This window comes from Coptis chinensis, chromosome 1, assembly GCF_015680905.1.
Source record: "Coptis chinensis isolate HL-2020 chromosome 1, ASM1568090v1, whole genome shotgun sequence".
In the NCBI taxonomy this organism is placed as follows: Eukaryota; Viridiplantae; Streptophyta; class Magnoliopsida; order Ranunculales; family Ranunculaceae; genus Coptis; species Coptis chinensis.
Genome location: NC_141456.1, coordinates 65,338,454 through 65,360,092, shown reverse-complemented (window position 1 = coordinate 65,360,092; position 21,639 = coordinate 65,338,454). Strand labels below are relative to the sequence as shown.

Sequence of the window (21,639 nt, the reverse complement as noted above, 5' to 3'; positions counted from 1 at the left end):
AATGACATCAAATAGGCAGAATGGCAGACACGAGTATACAACGAATACTAACAGTTATTAACCAACATGTCAGGATGTTTCGTTTATGCTTTCATTGGTAATGTTTCTGGAAATTATAACAGGATGTTCTTTCTTCTTTCCTATGCTATCAGAAAGATAGTATACAAACAGACTGATAGTTTAGAACATGTATTTTCCATTTACATATGCAGCAAAAGAACACTAAAAGAAGCATGTAATAAGCCTGCATTCACGGAGCACAACAAGAACCATAACGGATCTTCCATTTTCTCTTTTTCTTCCTTGTAGTGCAGCTTGAGGGTTAACCACCACAAGTCCTCGGCATTCTTCTATTTATTTCTCTTCAAATTCGACATCAATAATGTCAGATTGAGAGGTTGATGAAGGAGGAGTCCCTTTACCGCCTCTGGTGAAGAAATCACCCTTTGGTTGCCACACAGTGCTCCCACAGCTTGTACAGTTTATAGTTTGATTCTTATACCCCACAAATCGCTTCTTGCAAGCTGGACATGCCCCCTGTTCAGCATACACAAACCACACAAGTCATTTATTTTTCTGTTTCGGCAAGTAGACTGAAGCTAGCATATAGCTGAATAACAGATGGTAACAAATACATACGTAAACAACACATTACGAGCAAGACTCAGATTCAATGGCTGATGGAAGGCTAGTAGAGAACTTTCCCTCTTTGATGACTCGGTTTTTAATTTTTTTTGAAGAGGTAAACGATCAATATAGATATTAGCTTTATAACAGTGATAATTACAATATAGGATGAGATATCTTACTAAGGAATAAAAACAGCGGGCAATAACAAGAAAAAACAAAGACACAATAACAAATTAAGCATCTCGAATGATAGCTTCCCAAAAAAATGCAAAATACCCGAAGGGTATCTCCTTGAACTCCTTCCACAGCTTGCCCCAAAGGAAAAGCAATCCTTTGATGTTAAGAATCAAATGTGCAACGTCAAGGCTTCTATCCTCGAAGTGTCTCTTCACATTACAAGACATGAATAGTTAACCTGATTAATTGTATTCAGCTATCAGCTCTGGTTGTATTTCATCATGGGACACGGGAATGGGTAGTAGAAAATATGTTCGGAAGGAGGCAGGACAAGGGGGCAATTGAGTTCGGGAGCGGGAGGGGGATTCTGATGGAACAGGGCCAAAGAAGTTTCCAGGCGTTTCATACTCATGCTAAACAACATGACAAGTAACCTCTAGAAGAGGTCCTCAAAAGCAAAAACCCACAGACCCATGATACGTAATCCATATAGCATATTCAATAATATATTACAACATTATAAAGAGGAAACCTGACCTAAGACGACTATAGTCAGAACTATCCAAGGTAGTGTCATATGCTACAGGATTCCTCCAAGGATAGTACTTAGTGGTCATTAGGCAGCCATAAGGGTAGCCAAACTAAAAGGTATACATGGTGAGCATTCTAAGAATATAGAAAAATCTTCACAAACAAATATAAACAATATCCTGTTATTACTAATAAATTAGTTTACGATTTTATATGGACTTCGAATCATGCTTTCTAATTCCAAGTTGAATATGACAGTTCAATGGACCATTTCTATACGGCTCTTTCAAGTTTCAAGTGGCTTCTTCCTCTGGATGGTTTCACAAAGCCAAACCAATCATCTTCTGCTTCTGGGATTCAACATGCCTAAACAAAACCATTCACTTTTTAATAGCTAGGGACATAGGCTATAATTTAAGGAAGGCATATCTCTGCCTCAATCCAAACTTATTGTATCTAGATCAGTGGCCACCAGGACTCCAGATATAATAATTGGATGTAACATAAGCTTTAGGATGTTATGCAACTCGTCAAGTCGTGATATGAGCTCTGAAACAGTAAAATCTTAGAGGTAAGAGAGACCAACATATGTGTGACGCCATTTCCAACTCCTCAATGAGGAAGAGGCACCACAATCAAATGCACTTCAAGAGGCAATGGAGAGGGGTGGGTGACACATTTACGTGCAATTGATAAGGTCTTGGATCTGAATACTTTGATCTATGTTGCTATTAAACTTCCTCAAATCAGAATAGAATTATTCAGGCAAAGTACTACAGAAAAATCCTTTCGCTGAAACAACCACAACTCCATTTATTGTCAACTCTATCTATGGCCACAGCTTACATGTTTATTTATTTCCTTTAACGGCTTGGAATGCAAGGAAACCCAATCCTACTCTAAACCTTAGCAGCCTAAAGCATGTAAAGAGTTTACTACTCGCGGCCCCAGTTCGCACTTTAACGCTTTTCTACTAAATTCGTCAAAACGCGCTTTGTAAACTGGTAATGGTAAGGCATTTTAGTGGGTTTTAATGATAAGATACAATCCAAGTGAAGCAATCAGGCTACGACACAAAATCATGACTAAAAGGTAGTGCATACAGTGTGCTGACTCCAAAATGCTTATATACTTCTTACATGTGCCACCAAATTTATATTGCATAAGACCAACACCACATGTGTCCCCCTTACCCTTCTCTCACTCACTGACCATAATATGCACAGAGTGGTGAAACACTAGATGCCAATATACTTTAGGAGATTATTTCTAACTCATCAACTCCCTTTGTAGTAATTCTGAGGTTAGGTGCTTTAACACTCCATCTTTTGCTCTTGCTTTACGATTTGATTACTAAGCTCTAAACACCGAATCACTTGCTGCCATCTTGTCAGCTTCCATTGCAAGTGTTATGCATTCTTAACGGTTCAAACTTGTTTAAATATCTTGCCAATTCTTCTGCACTCCGTGTTCAATTCAAATGTTAGACTACAAATTTCAACACATTTTGGCATGCCTTTGGTAATGGAACATTCTTTTTTTTTTTCTTTATGAATCATTTAAGTGGAATGATTCTCGAACTTTAATCATTAAAATGAAAATAAAGTACGCGCAACTCCCCAAGTTCGATTCTCAGTTGCAGAACCTAACATCTTAATATATCTGTTTACTCCTTAAATGATTTCTCCATAGATTACCATTAACAGTGACCCTCCAAACACCTATCAATCACACAAACCTTTCTCTAAATCACACCATCTTGTGCTCTCATGTTCGATTGTGACCCTCTCAACATGAAAATATGAAAAGCATCTCCCAGAATTTTCCTTTTCTTCAGTTTGCCAATCCTACCATTAGTTAGCAGATACAAACCAAATTTGCTATCCAGTAAAAAAATACCACTTATTGAAGGTCACAAGCCAAATTCATCAACTTGAAGGTTACAACCAAATATCAAATGAAGGTCAGATTTCCTTAATGATCCGTTCAAGGTATAGTCGTATAGCACATCAATGGAGACGAGTCAGTGACATGATTATGAAGATGCCATATGTTTTATTAGAAGTTAATACTAATAACCAAGGTAAGTGCCCGTCATATGAATTCCAGTGAAGTAAACGAGAAAATAACCAAGGTAAGGAACAGTAAAATTACCTCAATCACAAAATTATTAGCAATGGTACGGATGAGGAGAGGAGCTGCAAATGGTAATACCCAAGTCGCGAAAAACAGTATTCGGAACAACCATCCAGATAATGCAAACCATAGGAAGAATATAGTCTACAAACCAAGAAACACAGAATGATCAAACAAAGTTGCATAGGATGAAATATATAATCTACAAGAAAACACCAAATAAGCGATTAGCATTTATTAAATATAAATAAACTTTCAATAGGGTAAATGTCCAATCACACATTATTTCATCCAAGAACGACTCCCACATAGTACGTAAAATATAATGGTTCATAACATGATAAGCTCTGAAGATATTCACCCGATATAAGCTGGTAGCGCCCCTCCCTATTGGTTGGACTGGAAACCCAGTAACAATAATATAAATGCTTTTTGTTTTTTATTCCAAATTTGTATTTGAAATCTCATATACCATACTCATGATGATAGGGTCTCAGGTCCACTCTAGGGAGCTGTCAAACCTCAACTGAATGGGGATAGAATCAATTGGCTTGCCCACAAAGAATGCTGCCATATTAACACAGATGGTTTGTATCTTTCAAGCTGGCAGAAAGGATCAAGGTGATCCAGGTCCAAACAAGACCAACCTGCAGATCTTTTTCGATATTAACCCCATATTCATTTGGGCAGGTTGAAGTCCAGGCAAATGTCCACAAGGCTAGGCATGAGATGCTTCTTTAACACAGACCGTAACATACATGAATATGGTTCAGGTAAATAGGACCCACTAAAAAATGTCAGACATATATGGGACCCATGAGAAGAAGGGGCTGACACTTTGTGAAGATTATCTTTGCGACACAGAGATCATTTGAAAAGGATATCAAACCACTTATGCTTGAAAGGGACAAATGCTAAGTTACATTGACACGGACACAACACAGATACGAAGTGTCTGACATGGCAAAATATCAAAAACTGAGGTATATCACATAAAATTGTGTCAGTGTCAGTGTCGTGTCCGACACGGACACATGGATTCTTTTTAAACTATGGTGTGCCAATGTAACACAGGACAAATGAGTTACTAGGTAATGAATCTAAAATCAGAGCAACAACACAATTCTTGAGTTGTAAGTGTAAAACCATAATTGGCTTGTATTACCGTCATATATTGATCAGTTGTATATTGCCATATTTGGCTTGTATAGATTCATATATACCTCACATGAGAAGAATAGAATTATCTCATTCACTTGAAACCTTTACATCGTATCAAGAGCATTAGGTTCTAATCCTAGGGTTTGTGTTCTTTTTTCGCTGCCATTGTTTTCTTCTCAAACAGTTGCTGCCTCCTCTCTTAAGCAGCTCCAACTCTCTATACTGCAGCCCCTTTGTGCGGCAGCTATCCTTTTGTTTGCCCTCTCTCCTTCTAGAGACTACTCCCTATCTTCTCTCTAGGCTACTCAGCTTGCACACAGTCTATTTGACAAAATTCATCCACAACTACTAACTTCTCAAAATTGCTCACGAGTCCACATCGGTACTCCATAGGGCTGGAAATGGTACGGGATGCGACCCGAATATCCGACAAAATTTATATTTTGATGCCTAAAAATTAATTTATATCTTACATTTATATATGAAAATCATTAAAATAGTGTATTTTTTGGTGTTTTTTAATGGATATGGATATCTGAAATCCGACCCGAATCTGGATGGATCCAAATATGGTAAAGAGTTTTGAGTGAGAATCCGACCCAAACCCGCTCCATTTCCAGCCCTAGTACTCCACACTAACTAGTACCAATAGTCAGACACCACAACCACCGCCACTGACTAGACACCAACACCGTCCAGCCACAACACAATCACCGTCCAGCCATCACTAGTGAAATAATCTGTCTTCGTGTATCACGAATTCTCACAATCTTCTTCTATCCTTACTACCACCTGTTTGACCCAAAATAAATAAAATAAAATAAAACGATATTAATAATAAAAATAAAAGTCTCTCATCGCTGCTGAATCCTCTCACATCCATTGATGTACTATCTATGGCATCCTCTAGTCTCTGCCAGCTATGTGGGCACTTGGGGCACTATGTTGCTATTTGCCCCAGATTGTACTCTCCTTCTTCCATTGGTATTGCTTTTCACTCACAATGTTGGCATCCAACACTCTCAACCACATGATTCTAAATCGTATCTAGAATTCTAGACACTGGAGCTACTCACCACATGACTAACAATGCAAATTGAATGCATCAACGATCACCCTATGCAAACGGTGGTCTTTTTTCACCACATGACCAACAATGCAAATCCAATTCATCAACGATCCCCTATGCTGGCGTTGATCATGTCCTATTGGATAATGGTGCCTCTGTTCCCATTACACAAACTGGTAACATATCTTTTCCTCTCGGCTCGTCCACTTATCACCTTAATAATGTCTTCCATATGCCTTCTATGCACAAAAACCTCCTTTCCATAGACAAGTTTACCAAGGACAATTCAGTTTGTGTTTCTTTTGACCTGTGCGGTTTCCATGTATTTGATATCAAGACTGGTAAGATCTTATTCCGTGGTCCGTGGTCCTATTCAAGACGGTCTTTATCTAATCACCCCATCTTCTCATCCACTTTCTCACTCAGCCACACACTCCTCTACCGTGTTGTGGCACAATCGTCTTTGACATCACTCAGGCTCCCATAACCTATTCGACCCCTCCTCCTTCAAGTTGGTCCGGAACACGTTTTGTCAAGGTTGTACCTTAACCAAATTCACTCACTTGCCATTCTTATCCTCTGACCATCATGCTACTGCGGCCTTTGAGCTTATTCACTCGGAAGTTTGGATGTCTCCTGTTCTCTCTTGCTCTGGCTTCCGATACTATGTCCTCTTTCCTGATGACCACACCCGTTACTCCTGGATCTCTACCATGTGACGTAAATCTGAAGTCTTTTAGCATTTTCAGACTTTTCTTGCCATGGCAGGAAACATCTTTAGCTCTTCTATCCAGTCTTTGAGAGTGATGGTGGTACTGAGTATGTTAATACTTCTTTTTCATTTTTCGTCAGCTGGGGATACATCGCAGTCTATCATGTCCACATACTCCACAGCACAATAGTCTTGCCGAACGCAAGCATCGCCACATTGCTGACAGGGCACGCACGATATTAGAAACATGCTGCGCCCCGCTTCGTCTATAGGTTGAAGCCGTCTCTAGAACTCTCTACAGATGCTTATCTCATTAACTGCCCTCCCACTTCTCTCTTGCAGTGGCATCTCCATTCTCCCTTCTCTTTGGTCGTATCACCAAATATAGGACAGAGTGGCACATCTGTAACGGCGGAAGTTGGTAAATGTCAAAGAACAAGAAATCTTGTATTCATCGGGCATGTAGCACTTGGCAGCCTTGGTAAAAGTCACACGAGTACATCATGTCCTCACATGGAGACCATATTCTAGAATACCTTTAGTCCAATACGTATTTTTATTTGATTTTCTTTTGAAAGGATTGAGAGATCAAGTTTTCTTCTAGTATGGGAGGTCATCATTGTTGGAGTTTTTCTTTTTCTTTTTCTTTTTTGATCTTGTAGTTCAGGTTTTTGGTAGCTTCGACTTCTTTCTGACAAGTTACTTAAGATCCCTTTGTTGAACTTTGTAAAGGAATTAATTCCATACTGCAAAATGAAGGAATCAACCTTCAAGGAAAACCCTGATGGGCTTTAGAATTTTGGGATTCTTCGACACTGTGTGGATTCAAATCTTGACCAATTGTATTCGGAATTTGGATGCAATTGGTTGTATCTGGTGGATCATATCCCCCCCCCCCCCTTGTAAATTTACTTATTTATATTAATATATACACACTTTACTTGCAAGAACAAGAACAAGAACAACCACAAAAAAAAAACGGTTTAGACAAAATTTTCTAATTTGGAGCATCCAACTATCAAGAAGTGTAGCAGCCCCAGGATTTTATATATTCTGACGCTAGGCCGTAAGTACCTGATGTGGGACTTTATTTTTCAGTGTCTTTCCTCACGTGCAGCATAACTTGGTCGAACATGTGGGTAATTATGCTAGGTGACGTGGAACAAGTAGGCCATTGGACTAAACAAAATAGCCTGCTCTAATTCCATCTTAAATTCAGAGCATCCAACTCAAAACCATTTTGCACTGAGTGGAGCAGCCTAGGATTTTATACAATTTGAATATTTGATGCTAGGCTTAGAATGCCGAATGTGGGAGTATATATCTCAATAGAAATCACAAAAAATGAAAAGAGGGTTGAGATTTTGGTGAGTATTTAGATACTTAAGCCTCTAAAGGTTTAGCACACATTTCATGAAAACGTTGTTATTTGCATGCCTTCAAGCTTTTATACTGGAGCAAAGACTGAAGGTACAAGGTTCATAAGTTGCCCCTCTTTGTGATGTTTCCTGTTGTTAAGAACGTTTCCCCTCTGTGCATGTACCATGAGTAAAATATTGATATTCATGATTTTATTGCAATTGACAGTTAAATATATATAGATAATGTTGAATGTTTCTTTCCCAAAATGTAATGGACTCTATCTTATATTTAGGTGTGATATCTATTTCAACTCCAGTTGCAGTGTTGCATCACATATAAAACTCAAAATAGATATTTTCGATAAACTGAAATTCAGTAAATGATCTTTTCAATAAGAACAAAACAACTGAAAATAAGATCTGTATGTGAGATATGTATCTTGAGCGACATATTAGCCAGGGAGCATTGAACAGTATGACAACTGTTGTGAAGTAACACTCAAGATAAATTGCTTATCAAAATATATAAAAATTAGGTTACACTAAAAAAATAACTGTTCATTAATTAATCTCATAAGTACTATTAAAGAAAGGGTTATTGAACTGAATGAAAAAAATATTAGGCTACACTTTACTAACAAAACTATTTGTCGTTCAGTTAATTCTGCTATATTATTATGTTAACAGTTGTAATAGGTTAAGAAACTAGCATAAGCACCGATGGCATTTAGTTTGTGATGTTTTTTAGGTATAGCTACAAACTAACAACTGTCACTGCTTATCAAAATACATACTCAATGAATATTAGAATGAATTAACTGATATCACAATCGGAAAACCACAAAATCAATGGCAACATGAGAACAATTACATACTTTATGTTGAGACAGAAATACTCACAGCAAAGCTTCTTCCCAATGGTGTGCTCAGAGAATCATTCAGCTGCTTTCTATACTGCAAGGATAGAAGACCAAAAGAATCCATGAATTACAACGCAGATATGTGAGAAGCAGTAAACAGTGCAATTAAACAAACCTCCTTTTTGTTTACATAACGAGTTATTTATCCAAATCTAGAACTTAGAAATCATACTCATTGCTTACATAACAAGTTATTCTCAATAATACTCCTCCTATGGTTAATTAATATGCAGAAAAAAGTTGGTATTGGTGGTGGGTGATGCAAGGAAGTTAGATATTTAAACACGTAACAACTAATCCTTGAAGGACCTCAAACTTCCAGCTTCCAAACATTCAAAAGAAAAAAGTTTCCCACAAATTACCCAGATCATAAGGAGTCTACCTTGCCCCGGACGAAAGTAAATGTATAGAGGACGGATACGACTATTTACCGTTAGTCGGTACATGAAAGACGAACCAAAGACTTTCCTGGAAAGTCTGAACAATTAGAATATATAGTAATTCCTTTTGATCTTCACTGGGTTGAGCATGACAAAAAGGACTGTCACATAACTCCCAAACGTGAGAATATTCTCTCTTGAGTGTGACCACTTATTTCCCAAAACTATTACACATTTCGTCAGGATATTGAGGAATTTCATAGTTTTCTTGAAGTCATTGACACGCTGGTAGAACGTTTGATAATGTTGATAAAAGAGTGTTCAAGTAAGTATCTAATGAAATTACTTGTTTAAGTATTGATATTCTCAACTAGTGACAGAATACTCTAATAGTGAGTAGGTCCTAATATCAGACTTCTCATGGTCCTTTACATAATGGTGGGTGTCTGTTCCTTTTAGGAATGCAACTTTCTGGCGGACCAAGGAGGCCAGGAATAGCGTCCCAAATCAATCTCTTTCGCCACTAAGTCTTCCAATGTCTGATTTCTGTGAACTTATGGGAGTGATTCCTTAACTCTTAATTTCAACCATTTGACCTTTTCAAATACTATTAAACGGTGCTACATCGTGAGACTTTTGGATCCAGTAACTTTTCTATTGTTTTTTAGGCTATTCATTGGTTCTCGGGAAGGAAAGATACAGAGAACTTTTTAGCCTGCAGGGAATGACAGTGATTACCTTATTTTCAGATCTGATTTCAGTTGGTCTAGGGGTAATAATAACTCCATGCTTAATTAAATAAGCCTTGGGGGTTTTATAGCTACTGCCTACTTAGGATGCTATGAATTGGCAGTTCAATGATGACTTAGAACACGAGCTTGGAATCCCCTTCCTAGTGCCTAATGCAGAGGCTTTCTCTTCTGTCTATCTCTTGGATTTCTATTTCACCAAGTGTTACTGTTTGACTTTTGTCATAGCTAGCCATGACACTGCTTCCGTGAAGAATATATATTTCCTTTGTTGACAAAAATAATCTCATCCATGTACAAGCAAAGTACATTTCTGTAAACAGAAGGGTGACTGCATGGAAACTAAGAAGTCCTAATTAGGTGCTCACACCTTGCCATCCCACCTGCTGCTCTTTGCAAGGCACTAACTAAATAATAAAAAAGTGGTCTCACAATATATGCCTCCAACCCAATAGCATCCCAAAGTCTTGAAATTCCAGCCACCTAAAAGCTGAATTTCCGACTGCCAATTCAAAGAGATACTCCTTAACATTAAGGATGATCTTTTGCAAGTCTCTTTCCTCAAGTTAGAACATCCCACCGTTCCTATCCTTCCACAAAGCCCAAAACAACCACTTTCCTGATGTGTTCCACTAACCATTTCAACTTGAGGGCAACTTGAGGGCAACTGGATGAGTATTAAGATTGTTCCCTAAACCTCCAAATACATAATTATGTTGGCCCCAAGCCTAACTAAATGATTCAAAAAAACACCCTCCCAAACACAAGACGACAAGGGGCATGAAGGACATAGGTGATCCACATCCTCTTACAAGTCTTTGCAAAATTGGTAAAAATTTAGTAATTGACTGACCTTGGGAGGTCTCTTGGGATAAGGGGCCCAAAATTACAAATGGCTGTCCGTCATAAAAAAGTGAGTGTACCACCTCTCCTTCCTCCTAATAACCTTTCTCATTCCTCTCTTTTCCGGCTGAAACCGACTCTCCTTCTCTTTTTCTCAATCGAAACTCCCCACCTCACATTCTCTTTCCCTAATCCTATCTCAAATTCTAATGCGTATTAGTACAACCTAACATCGGTCACCACCGTTTGCGGTTTTCTAGTATACATGCCTCTTCTATTTCATCATTTCCATCCTCTTACCCAACAAAAAATTTCATTCTATTAGCAACGTTCTTGCACCATATCTTCTTAAATGAAGGTAATGGGTAGCATCAAATTTACCTTAAAGCTTCATATCATCACAACTAGTGACACCACCATCCTCATTTTTATACCTTATACTATTATACCGCCTATCAAAAACATATAATTTGACTTTATCTATATGCAATGAAATGATTTCATATATATATTAGCTTACCCCAGGTAGGTTTCTTGAAAAGTCAAGACTAAAAGACCTCCACTTCTGACCAATCTCATACTCACGATCCAACTCACGAGCTTTACATTTCGCAGACTGAGCAACCTCGTTGACTCGTCAAGACAGAGTACTTGCCTATCAATTCTTTCAGCAGCTTTCTTTGCATAATTGCATCATAAACAAGCTGCTCAAACCCATCATTTGCACTTCGCCACGTGTCCTTCCATACTTCACCCAACGCTACTTTTTCCGCAAACCCATCAAAGTCACTACGACAGAATGCTTGTGTTGTTGACACGTGGCGTCTGGTCATAAACGTTATTTGAGATTTCGGGGTGTTGGATAGTAGTGGGTGGTGCCATGGCAAAGTGGTCGTCATTAAAAAATGTCAAGAGAAAAAAAAAAAACACAAAAAACGAGTGAGCACTTAAGATTTTTTGGTTAAGTTGGAAGTTGTGATGGGCTGACGGCGCAGGTTTGTTATGGACCATACAAAAAAAGTGAAATGTGGTGTCGATAGTTTTAGACAGGTGTCGGAAGCATGTTTATTTTGCTACTATATCACGCTAGTGAAGTTCTCTACACTATGAAAACCACTTCCCGGAACACCCCTCCTTACTATCGAATATCAAATAGGCATTTTTTGATTTCCCTATTTGTACAATTTAGAAGCACCTCCCTTACATCACTAAAATTAGAATAAGCTTCCCCTTTTCTAATAATTTAGAATAACCTCGCTCAAGTCACTGAAATTATATAATTATCCCCCATTTTTACAAAATTTAGAAGAACCTCCCTTATGCCAATTAAATTAAATACTGCAACTTCAGATAATTTTTTTTCTTCGCTTCCAAATCTCTACCATCATGGACAGTCCTTGAAAACAGGAGAAGCTCTCTTAGATAGTGTGTCCTGCATGCCCCCGAAATCATTTGTGTAGGATAATGGATCAGCCAGTCACTGCCACAGTTCCTTGCTTGTTTTACATTCCCACGTCAGGTGGTCTAGTAACTCAACATTATTCCCACACAAACGTCATTTAGAAGCCAATTTCATACCTTTACTCTGCGTCATAGAGTCCACATGATCCCTATTACAAATCAACGTCCATACTAGACCAATGAATCTAGGGTCTATAGCCTTGTTCTTAAGCAATTTAGACCACTAAACTAGCAAGTTCTTTTTTCTGATTGCCTCATCCGAGTCAACCACAGTGAAGTTGCCTTTAGTACCCAATGTGCAAACTCTTTGGTCCTCCTCAGGATTGTTACGTCAGGGCAGATCCTGAAAGTTAATTCCAGCGTAAGTTAGTACATCTTGCATTGACTGCTCAGTGCACCAAGCAATGTTTCTCCTCAAATCACATACTTTTGATTTACATCTAGCTATTATTCCTTGCTCAATTGAAGCCAGTCCCCTGGTGCAGCACCACACAGTTTTCCCTCGGATCAATGGATGTTCCATATCCAATATCCCAAGAAGTGTGTGGCTTTAACTCCTTAATGGCCCACTAGATACCAAGCCAGATTGTGGATTTCAGAAGTTATCCCACTTAACAGTCATTTTCTTCCTTGCACTAGGATTCCCATTCCCGATAAAATTTCTTATGATTTGAACATACTCTTAGTGACGGTAGCAGGGCACCTGCAAATGGACATATTGAAGACTGGAATACTAGACAAAAAGGACTTTGCTAGTACAACCCTTGCTTGAAACGACAAAATCTTTCCAGCCCAGGCAATGGCCCTGTTCTGGATCTTGCCTACCAGAGATGTCATATTGCCTTTAGCAACCGTTCCCTGCACAAGAGGTACTCCTAAACGTTTCTCAGGAAGCATACTTTCTTTCATGCCCCAAGGTTCTTCAATTGAATGTTTCCTATCTTCTGGTACACTTTCCAAAAAATTCACTCTTGTTCTTGTTGATACTTTGGCCTGATGCAGCTTGATATTGGTTCAAGAAATTAACGAGGTTCCTTAAATCTACAATCTTACCATTAGTTCCTTAAATCTACGATCTTGTCATTAGTAAAAATGAACACATGATCCGCAAAGGGAAAATATGTTGGGCCAGGAACCACTTTCATTACACACATTGTCTTAACCTTGTTATTCACCTTAAGTCTCCTGAGACCTCTGCTTAGTACTTCTTCAGCTATTGCATATAGTATTGGTGACATCGAGTCCCCTTGTCGGAGCCCTCTCTTCACAGTGAAGTAGCCACACTGAAATATGAGGAGTTTGAATGACACTTCTGATCCACTTGCACCATTTTGAATTGAATCCAAATTTTCTCAAGACTCCAAAGATGAACTCCCAACTGAGTGTATCGTAAGCCTGAGCAAGGTCCAACTGCATTTCCACCATATCTCTTTTGCTTCATCTAATTTATCATTTATGAGGCCAAAGCCATTGCTTGACTGTATACACCTTCCACCAATGAATCCACACTGCTCGGAACAAAACAAGTATTGAGTCAGTTTTTCTGCAATCTTCTCTTTGAGTTCACCCCTCTAGGAAGTGTTTCTTCAATGAAGAAAAACCTAACAGCATGGCACACACGTCCCTGTGAATATTACCACAGCAGCTTTTGGAAGAAACAGCCTCGGAACCAAATTTGGCCCAGGTGGGTGAGCTGCTTGGGTCCATGGAGAACACAGCTGCTTCAATTTCTCTACTATTAGGAATTCGTATAACATACTATTGTCCTCATCCCTAAGAAACTGAGGGAAGGCATCCAATTGCCCCTCATGCACAGTATTTGGCTGGTAACCAAATTTCTTCTCAAAGAAAGCTACTATGTAAGATTTAATATCTTCTCCTTCAAGCTTTTCGGTTGTTGCACCAAGTGAAGGACATTCCACCAGTGTGCAGTTATCTACCATTGTTGTGAATTCTTCCAAAGCTATTGCAATTGAGTTAACACCTCCTTTCTTTTCTTATGTTGCAATTGAATCCAATGACAAGTCATGGATTATAGACAAGCTTATCAGTTGGAGGTCATTCCAGAGTTCTTTTCTGTTTCTGCTGAAATCACTTGCATGCACAAAAGTCAGTAAGCTATTATCCACACATATAGTGACGTGTTGATTGGACACTGAAAACTCCTTGCTGAGTCCAATTCAGGAATGAATCACTTTTATTAGCTATAATAAGTAATGGTATTATCTGCATTCCAGAAAATTGTCCTCATTAAGACACCTGTGAACAAGTAACTTGCCATCCCTCCTGGTCTTGCACTAGTAATTATTAATAATATAAATAGACTTATCTAAACTAAAACAGACTAAATAAGCATTAATAATATAGACATACCCCGGGTAAGTTTCTTGAAAAGTCAAGACTGAAAGACTTCCACTTCTGACCAATCTCATATTCACGATCCAACTCACGAGCTTTATATTTAGCAGTCTGAGCTACCTCGCTCACTCGACGAGACACTGAGTACTGCCTATCAATTCTTTCAGCTGCTTTTTTAGCATCATAAACGAGTTGCTCAAACCCATCATTCGCACTTCGCCACGCGTCCTTCCACACTTCACCTGACGCTACTTTTTTTGCGAACCCGTCCAAATCACTTCGACGGAATGCTTGAGTTTGAGTTGACACGTGGCGTCTGGTGGCAAATGTTACTTGTTGAGATTTGGGTGGTAGTAATAATAATGGGTGGTGCCATGGCAAAGTGGTCGTCATGAAATAATAAATGTTATTTTTAGAGATAAAAATTAGATTTTGTTCTAGACAAGTTGGAAGTACAGTGTGTGACGGCGTAGGTTTGTTCTGGACCACACAACAAACAAACAAATGAAATTTAATATTTCGGGTGTCGATAGTTTTGGACATGTGTCGGCATCTATTTTTTTGATATATCAATTTGTTTTGGGTTTTTTCCATTACTGAAACTAATCGATGCTTCTTCACTTTGTAAACAAAATCTTTATGGGTAATCCGTAATCTAGATAATTAACACGCCACGACCTTTGAAAGAAACATATCAACATGAGTAAAAACAATAATCTTGTTCGCCATCACTAGCAAAACCAGCAATACGATATTAGACATGCCAAGAAATTTTAATATTAATGAGCTCTTTGACAGGCATTTCCATTTCTACCTACGAAGATCACATTTTGTAATTGGTGGAGTAAGGTTGCATTCCAGCTAATAATGTATGAGGCAATGTGAACTCCCCACATTATTAACTTGAATAATTTTGTTGTTCTAAATTCCTATAATTTTTTTGGATTAAAGTTCTTGTTAAATTCCTATATTGAAGACCTATATTTGTAAATATGTTGCACTCGTAGTAATTCCGTTTCTTTATAACTAAAATGTTATTTGTGTTACAAATCATGACGGGAGCTGAGAATACTCCGTGGAATTGCTGGAATTTGATGGCTGCTGTTAGAAAACACATCCCGAAGCTACATGCCGGGGATTACCTTCATTCATGTGTTTAGAGAGGTGAACAGAGCAGCTGATTACTTAGCGAAATTGTCAATCTCTTATAATGTAGATGATTGTAATTGCTTTATCCCCCCTCTAAGTAGTGATCTAACTACTATTGTGGAGGAAGACTTACATGTAATTTATTCGAGAAGCTAATACAGGTAAGGGTCGGCCTAACCCTATCATCGTTTAAAAAAAAAAAAAAAAAATGTTATTTGTGTGTATTAGGTCCTATTGTAGAATCTTCAGTCAACCAAGGCATACGAAGCCTAGATGTACATCGCTCAAGGCTAGTTGCTTCTTTCCAATAATATTGTTAGGGGATGTAGTTTATTACCGTTGCATCAAGGTTTATTTTATTTTTTGTGAGTTTCTCCCTGGTCATTTACAAAACAAAAATAGTGTGCAAGTGTTTTTGCTAATTCTAAGGGAACTGTACTATGTGGTTTTTGCAAACTTAATTGTTATGTGCCTTACATTAAGGGGTCGTTTATTTTTTTGAGCCTATAAATTCTCGAAATCTTTGAATCTTGAATGGCCCACCTTCCGAATCTTGAATTTTGAATCTTGAACTTCGAAAAAACATGTTTGTTTTCTCGTCGAAATGACCGACTCACGAATCTTGAATATAAATTATTTAGACATTTTTACCCTTGCATTCTATTTTGAACACTAACTTAATTACTTGTAAAACAAAAGAGTTAAAAATGGATTTGACAGAGTTTCCTTTGTTTATTTAACATCTTGACGCCTAAAAGACTCATATAGTAATATGAGATAAAAAAAAAAAATACTAAAAATATAAGCATAAATAATAGTTCAATAATCATAAGGTCATCCATAAAATCTGAATACCAAGTTAAATGACATTACAAGTAACTCCAAAGTGCGGCTCTTGTAAACTTGATCATATATGTCCACTAAACAATTGTTTCGCAATTTGATCACGCAAGTTGATCATGTATTCATGTGACTGAGGTCCAAATATGTGATTTATACTTGGTGGTGCTTCTGGTATGTTAGAGTTAATTGAAGACCTCACTGGAATAGTCACATTTTCTTTTTCATATCGCTTGAACAATCGATCATCATCATCAATGGCCATGCAACGGAGAAAATTGTGTATCGCCATGCATGCTACAACAATTTGAACTTGTGTGCGAAAACTATATGGAGCCATCTTCTTTAATATCTTGAATCTTGCTTTCAAGACACCAAATGTTCTCTCAACTACATTTCTTAGCGAAGAATGTGCCTCATTAAACTTCTCCTCTTTGTTTTTAGGATGACCATTGCGTTTAAAATCTGCCAACCAATACCTAGTGTAGGGGAAATTCCATGTATCCCCTGATCTTCCTCTGTGCCTTGTGATCTAGAAGCATTTTGCTGAATAGGGGAAGGGATGAGATGATGGTGAGTTCAGGGTTGAACTGTCTGACGGCTGCCTACGTATCTCTTTTGTTAATAAGGAGAATCAAACCCTATTTTGTGTAGTTCCTTAGAGCGAATCCCTATGGCTTACATAGGAAGGGCGACGAGAGTCTTAGGGTTAGGGCTGTTCTCACCGCTTGTGAGTTCCCTTCCATCTTTGGACTCTGCCTTACTATTAGGATTCCTCTTCTTATGGAAGTCTGAATCTAGACCATATCTTATGAGAGGTAAGTTTTCTTGTTGATCATAATGTCCCATCGTGTATGGGAAGATTATATCTAAAAGATAACTCCTAAGATATGTCATCACGATTCCTTCTTTATCATCAAAGATCGCCATCTTCAATTTCCTTATATTCAGGAACTGTCTATATCAGTTCCTAATGACTCGGGTAACTGTTATGTTTAAAGGAGATCAATCATGTACCTGACACATGTCCACTAAATACTCGTGCTAAACACGAGATCACTTATTCACAGAACTGATCCGATGATCCTCGTCTCATTCTGGACATATATAGTCTTAGGTTATTTCTCATACACGTGTCATCTGTTCAGTGATGGGAAATCCCCCTACAGATGCCCTCTCTCGTGCCATCTAGCACATGGGCACTTGAAGCGACATTGATTTTGGTGCGAGAATCTTTTTCTAAAATTGTTACTAGAACTGTTGACGTATCCAACTAATTAAGGCTTTGAAAAGACGGCTCGAATAGACATGCCGTTTCCCAAAAAAGGTAATGATGACAGTTCCATCCCAAAAAGATGCACCGCTTGGGCTCATCCTAACCGTCCATCCTATCTGTATATAAAAGTTCTGGTGAGAGAACTCTCATTATCTCTTATGCTACCTTTTTCTGCATACTGAACCTTTTGATCTCCTGTTGGGGTTTAATCAAAACTTGAAACTTTTCCTCTTTTTCGATCATGAATCCCAACTGGTCACTTGTAAACTTTGGAGATCTTTCCTCTCTGGAACTAATCCAAGAGAAATTTCATGTCCCTGAAGATATCGGCCTAGAGTGGGGGAGGTTATCCGATGAGTTGGCCTACAAGGAGGTGGCGCTCATCACCATTGGTCAGCTTAGGGCCGGACTCACTCTTCCCCTCCACCCATTGCTAAGAGAGTGTCTGATTTACTAGCTTCAATCTTGCTCTTGGTCAGGCAACACCCCTGTTTTATAGAACTGTCATGTACTCTGCCCTTCTTGCCAAGAGACATGGATTTGCTCTAAACCGTTAGGTGTTGGTTACTTTTATGAGGTCCGGCGTATTCGAGACCAATCATACTGTTACTTCATGACCAGAGACAAGAACTCTCTGATCATCTTTTTTAGGGGAAGCATAGTGACGAAGGCTGGGCTGATCACCACCTTCGTGTGTTGGGTGATGCGTGGGACGTTCGCCCCTCTGATGTTGATGGTGAGCTAATGGGAATTCCTATTCCCAGAAAACACACCCATGCTCCAACCAGTAAGTCTTCCTACTTAGGTACTTTATAACTTGATGTAAGAGTCTTTCGCCTGAATATCTTTGCTATTATTCTTTAGATGACTCTCCCCCCTGGAATCAACTAACTGCAACTGATCCTGCTACGGTGGACTTCATCAAGAAGATCCCCAAGGAACAGAGGATGCCTTAGGTGATAGTTCCTGATCCCACCCATCTTTTTGAGTATTTCGACATGTCTACTGAAGAATTGCTGCAACTTGCCCCTGGTTTTTCCCCTTTTGAGATAAGTACTGTGAATTCTGGGTGCACAACACTTCCTCCTCTTGTAGATCAGGATGAGGGTCTTCCTCCTCTTCCAGTTCAGGATGAATCCTCCTTGATTACTAGAAGGAGAGGAAATCATAAGGAGAAGAGTTCTGCGACCGCCTCTAGCGATGCTGTGACATTGGGCCCAGTTTAGGAGCTTGCTGTCAGTGATGATTATGTGATTACTGGCGGGAGGGGCCCTGAACTACCTCATGAACTGCTGGCGGCTAATAATTTTAAAAGGGAAGCGTGTGCGTCCAACTGTCATAAACTAAAGAGAACTGATCCTTATTCTGCTTCTGATGTTACCCACTCTGGTAAGAAAACAAAGTTTCGCCTTCTCTCTGTTAGTGAAGAAACACTTTTTAAGGTTCCTGTGACTATTCCCCATTATGGTTATGAGAAAGTAGATGTATCTCTACCAGTTCCAGATCCTCTCACAAGTTCTGAACAAATTGGTGACAATATCCCTCTAACTGTTGACCCTTCCCTCCCTGACAATCGCAAGGGATGGGTTGCTGAAACAACTGCTGTAACTGTCACTCTCCCTCCTCCTCGATTCAGTGATAGGAGGGGGGTGAGTGACGACATTCCCTTCTCGCTAAGATCTCCAGATTTTCCTAAAAGGGAGATGATTGTGGAGATGAGGCGTTGGGGACAAACTTATGAACTACCTGTTACCAACAAGCATTCTGTCAATGATGTTGACATCGCGTTTGGAGTTTTGGAAGTTGCGCGACTTCCTATTGACAAGGCTGAGGCCAACATGGCGGGAGCCTGGACCTGTCCTTTTGTCGATCTGCTGTTCATCTTGCTAAGGTAAAACTTTCCCTCTATGTTCAATGTTCTATTTCTCTCATTACGTCACTTACACACTCTGTATCCTTTTCCAGTTAGTGAATGACTTTTTAGCCATGAAAGAGCCTATCTTCGCGGCCTCAGCTGGTACAGTCACTGAGGACATGGCTACTAGCGAGCTGATCTGGGTGAAAGAGGTTGCTGAGAAAAGAGCTGAGGAGTTGCAGATCCAGGTTGAACAACTCTTGGCCAAAGAGAGAAAATATGATACTGGTTTCAAAAACATGAGAGATATGATCTCCAACCTTCGGGGCTCTCTGGAAAAAGCCCAGAAAGAAGCTGCTGATGTTGATACTTGGAAGGTGAAGTTCTTGGAACTACGCTCCCATTTCACCACCCTGTAAGCAAAGCATGATTAGGTCCAAGGGGAGCTTCACCGTAGGAACACCGTAGGAGCTTCACCCATTACCCATGCAAATGAGGTCATGTCAGGCTATGAGAGAGCTCTGAAAGATAAACGTCTTCGTTCTGATATAAGAAGGCCGATGACCTCCTGGCTGAGACCTCTGAGTTTTATTCCAAGGTAGTACAGGAGGTGAAGAAAAGATCAGCTGAAAATGCCATTCGTTTTGCTTTGAGAGTACTGGATGTTTCTGAAGAGTCCTTCAACGCGGCCAAACAGGTTAAGTTCGAGGAGGCTATTGAGGTTACTGGGTACGTGTCTAAGTTGGATGATCAAGGGCAGGTAACCAACCCTTTTGTCATGTTTCCTGACTTGGACACCAGTATTTCTGCTATTCAAACTGAACTTATGCCTGATGCCTCCTCATCTTCTGAAGAAGACACCGATGATGACATGCCTCCCGTTCAACTTCCTTTTCTACCAGTTCCAATTTCAGGTGAGTGTTCTATTTAGCCTTCAACCGTTCCAGCTAATCCAACCACACAATCTATTCTTGAGAGTGAAATAAGAGTTCCTAATGATGGTGCGGCAGCAAGCACTAATGGTGAACCAAAGTTTGATTCTACCCCTGCTTCATAACCCTTTCAGTTGATGATTCAAATAAACAATTATTTTTAAACAATTATTCTATAGGTATGTAATATTAAGCTATGTAGCTCACATACAATTTACTTACTAAGCTCTGTAGCTCCTCTATTTTATGCATGCATGCTATTTGCTTACTGAGCTCTGTAGCTCTTCTAGTTTATGTCTACATTAGAATCATTTTATGTTATATGACATATGTTACTATGCATACTCTACCCCTGATGCCCCCAAAGTTCAGTTGGAACAATAATAGGTGACCCTAGTAGGCTAAATAGATTAAAATGAGGCATGACTAGAATCTGATCAGGATATCATGGAAGCCATTCAAGTTAACTGTAATTAGGAGTTCGATCACAGTAGAGTCATATGTCTTTGCGAAAGTAACTTGGTGCCATGAGCACAACACTGTGTTTAATAACGATAGGTTCTATTTATTTAAAAAATAAATAAGGTATTGCCAGAACAGCAGTGAGGGAGTCTTCCTCAGCGTCATCATGTTGATACAGTTCCAGGCCTATGATTTGCATGCTAGGATTTGGATCCAACCTAGAGCTTCCTAGCAACTCCTATGTTAATGTTTCGAGAGCGCCAGGAACTGGCATACAGTTCAGGCTCTCAAAAACACTATCTCTTGTCCCAAGTCAAACTAGCATATAGTTTACTGAATAGTTAGTGTGGTCTATTTTCCTAAAGACTTAACCCATCGAGGATAATCGCAGTTTGAAAGAACTGGCGTACAGTTCCAGCTGTGTGGGAGTGGGAAAGGATCTGGCATACAATTCAACTTTCCCATACTCAGTATCACTGGTTCTAAAGAATATTGACATATAATATTCTTGAACAGATAGTGAGAAGATAATTCCTTAAAGGCTTAGCCCATTGTGAATCATAAATAAAGAACTAATGCAAGAAATAAATTTGATGGCAATGTGGAGAACTTTATTGATGACTTGGAGAGGAGTAAA

The 21,639-nt window shown here is 39.1% G+C and overlaps 1 protein-coding gene across 1 annotated transcript; it reads right to left on the bottom strand.

The window, feature by feature from the left end:
* Positions 1-36: 36 nt before the first annotated feature.
* Positions 37-15,094, bottom strand: LOC147524956 (replicase polyprotein 1ab protein). Its single transcript, XM_086604804.1, has 4 exons — positions 14,504-15,094; positions 8,678-8,731; positions 3,493-3,618; positions 37-537 (listed from the first exon to the last, which is right to left on the bottom strand). The coding sequence occupies exons 1-4, from the start codon at positions 15,080-15,082 to the stop codon at positions 355-357; spliced, it is 942 nt and encodes a 313-aa protein (XP_086460930.1). The 5' UTR covers positions 15,083-15,094; the 3' UTR covers positions 37-354.
* Between the last annotated feature and the right edge of the window lie 6,545 nt (positions 15,095-21,639).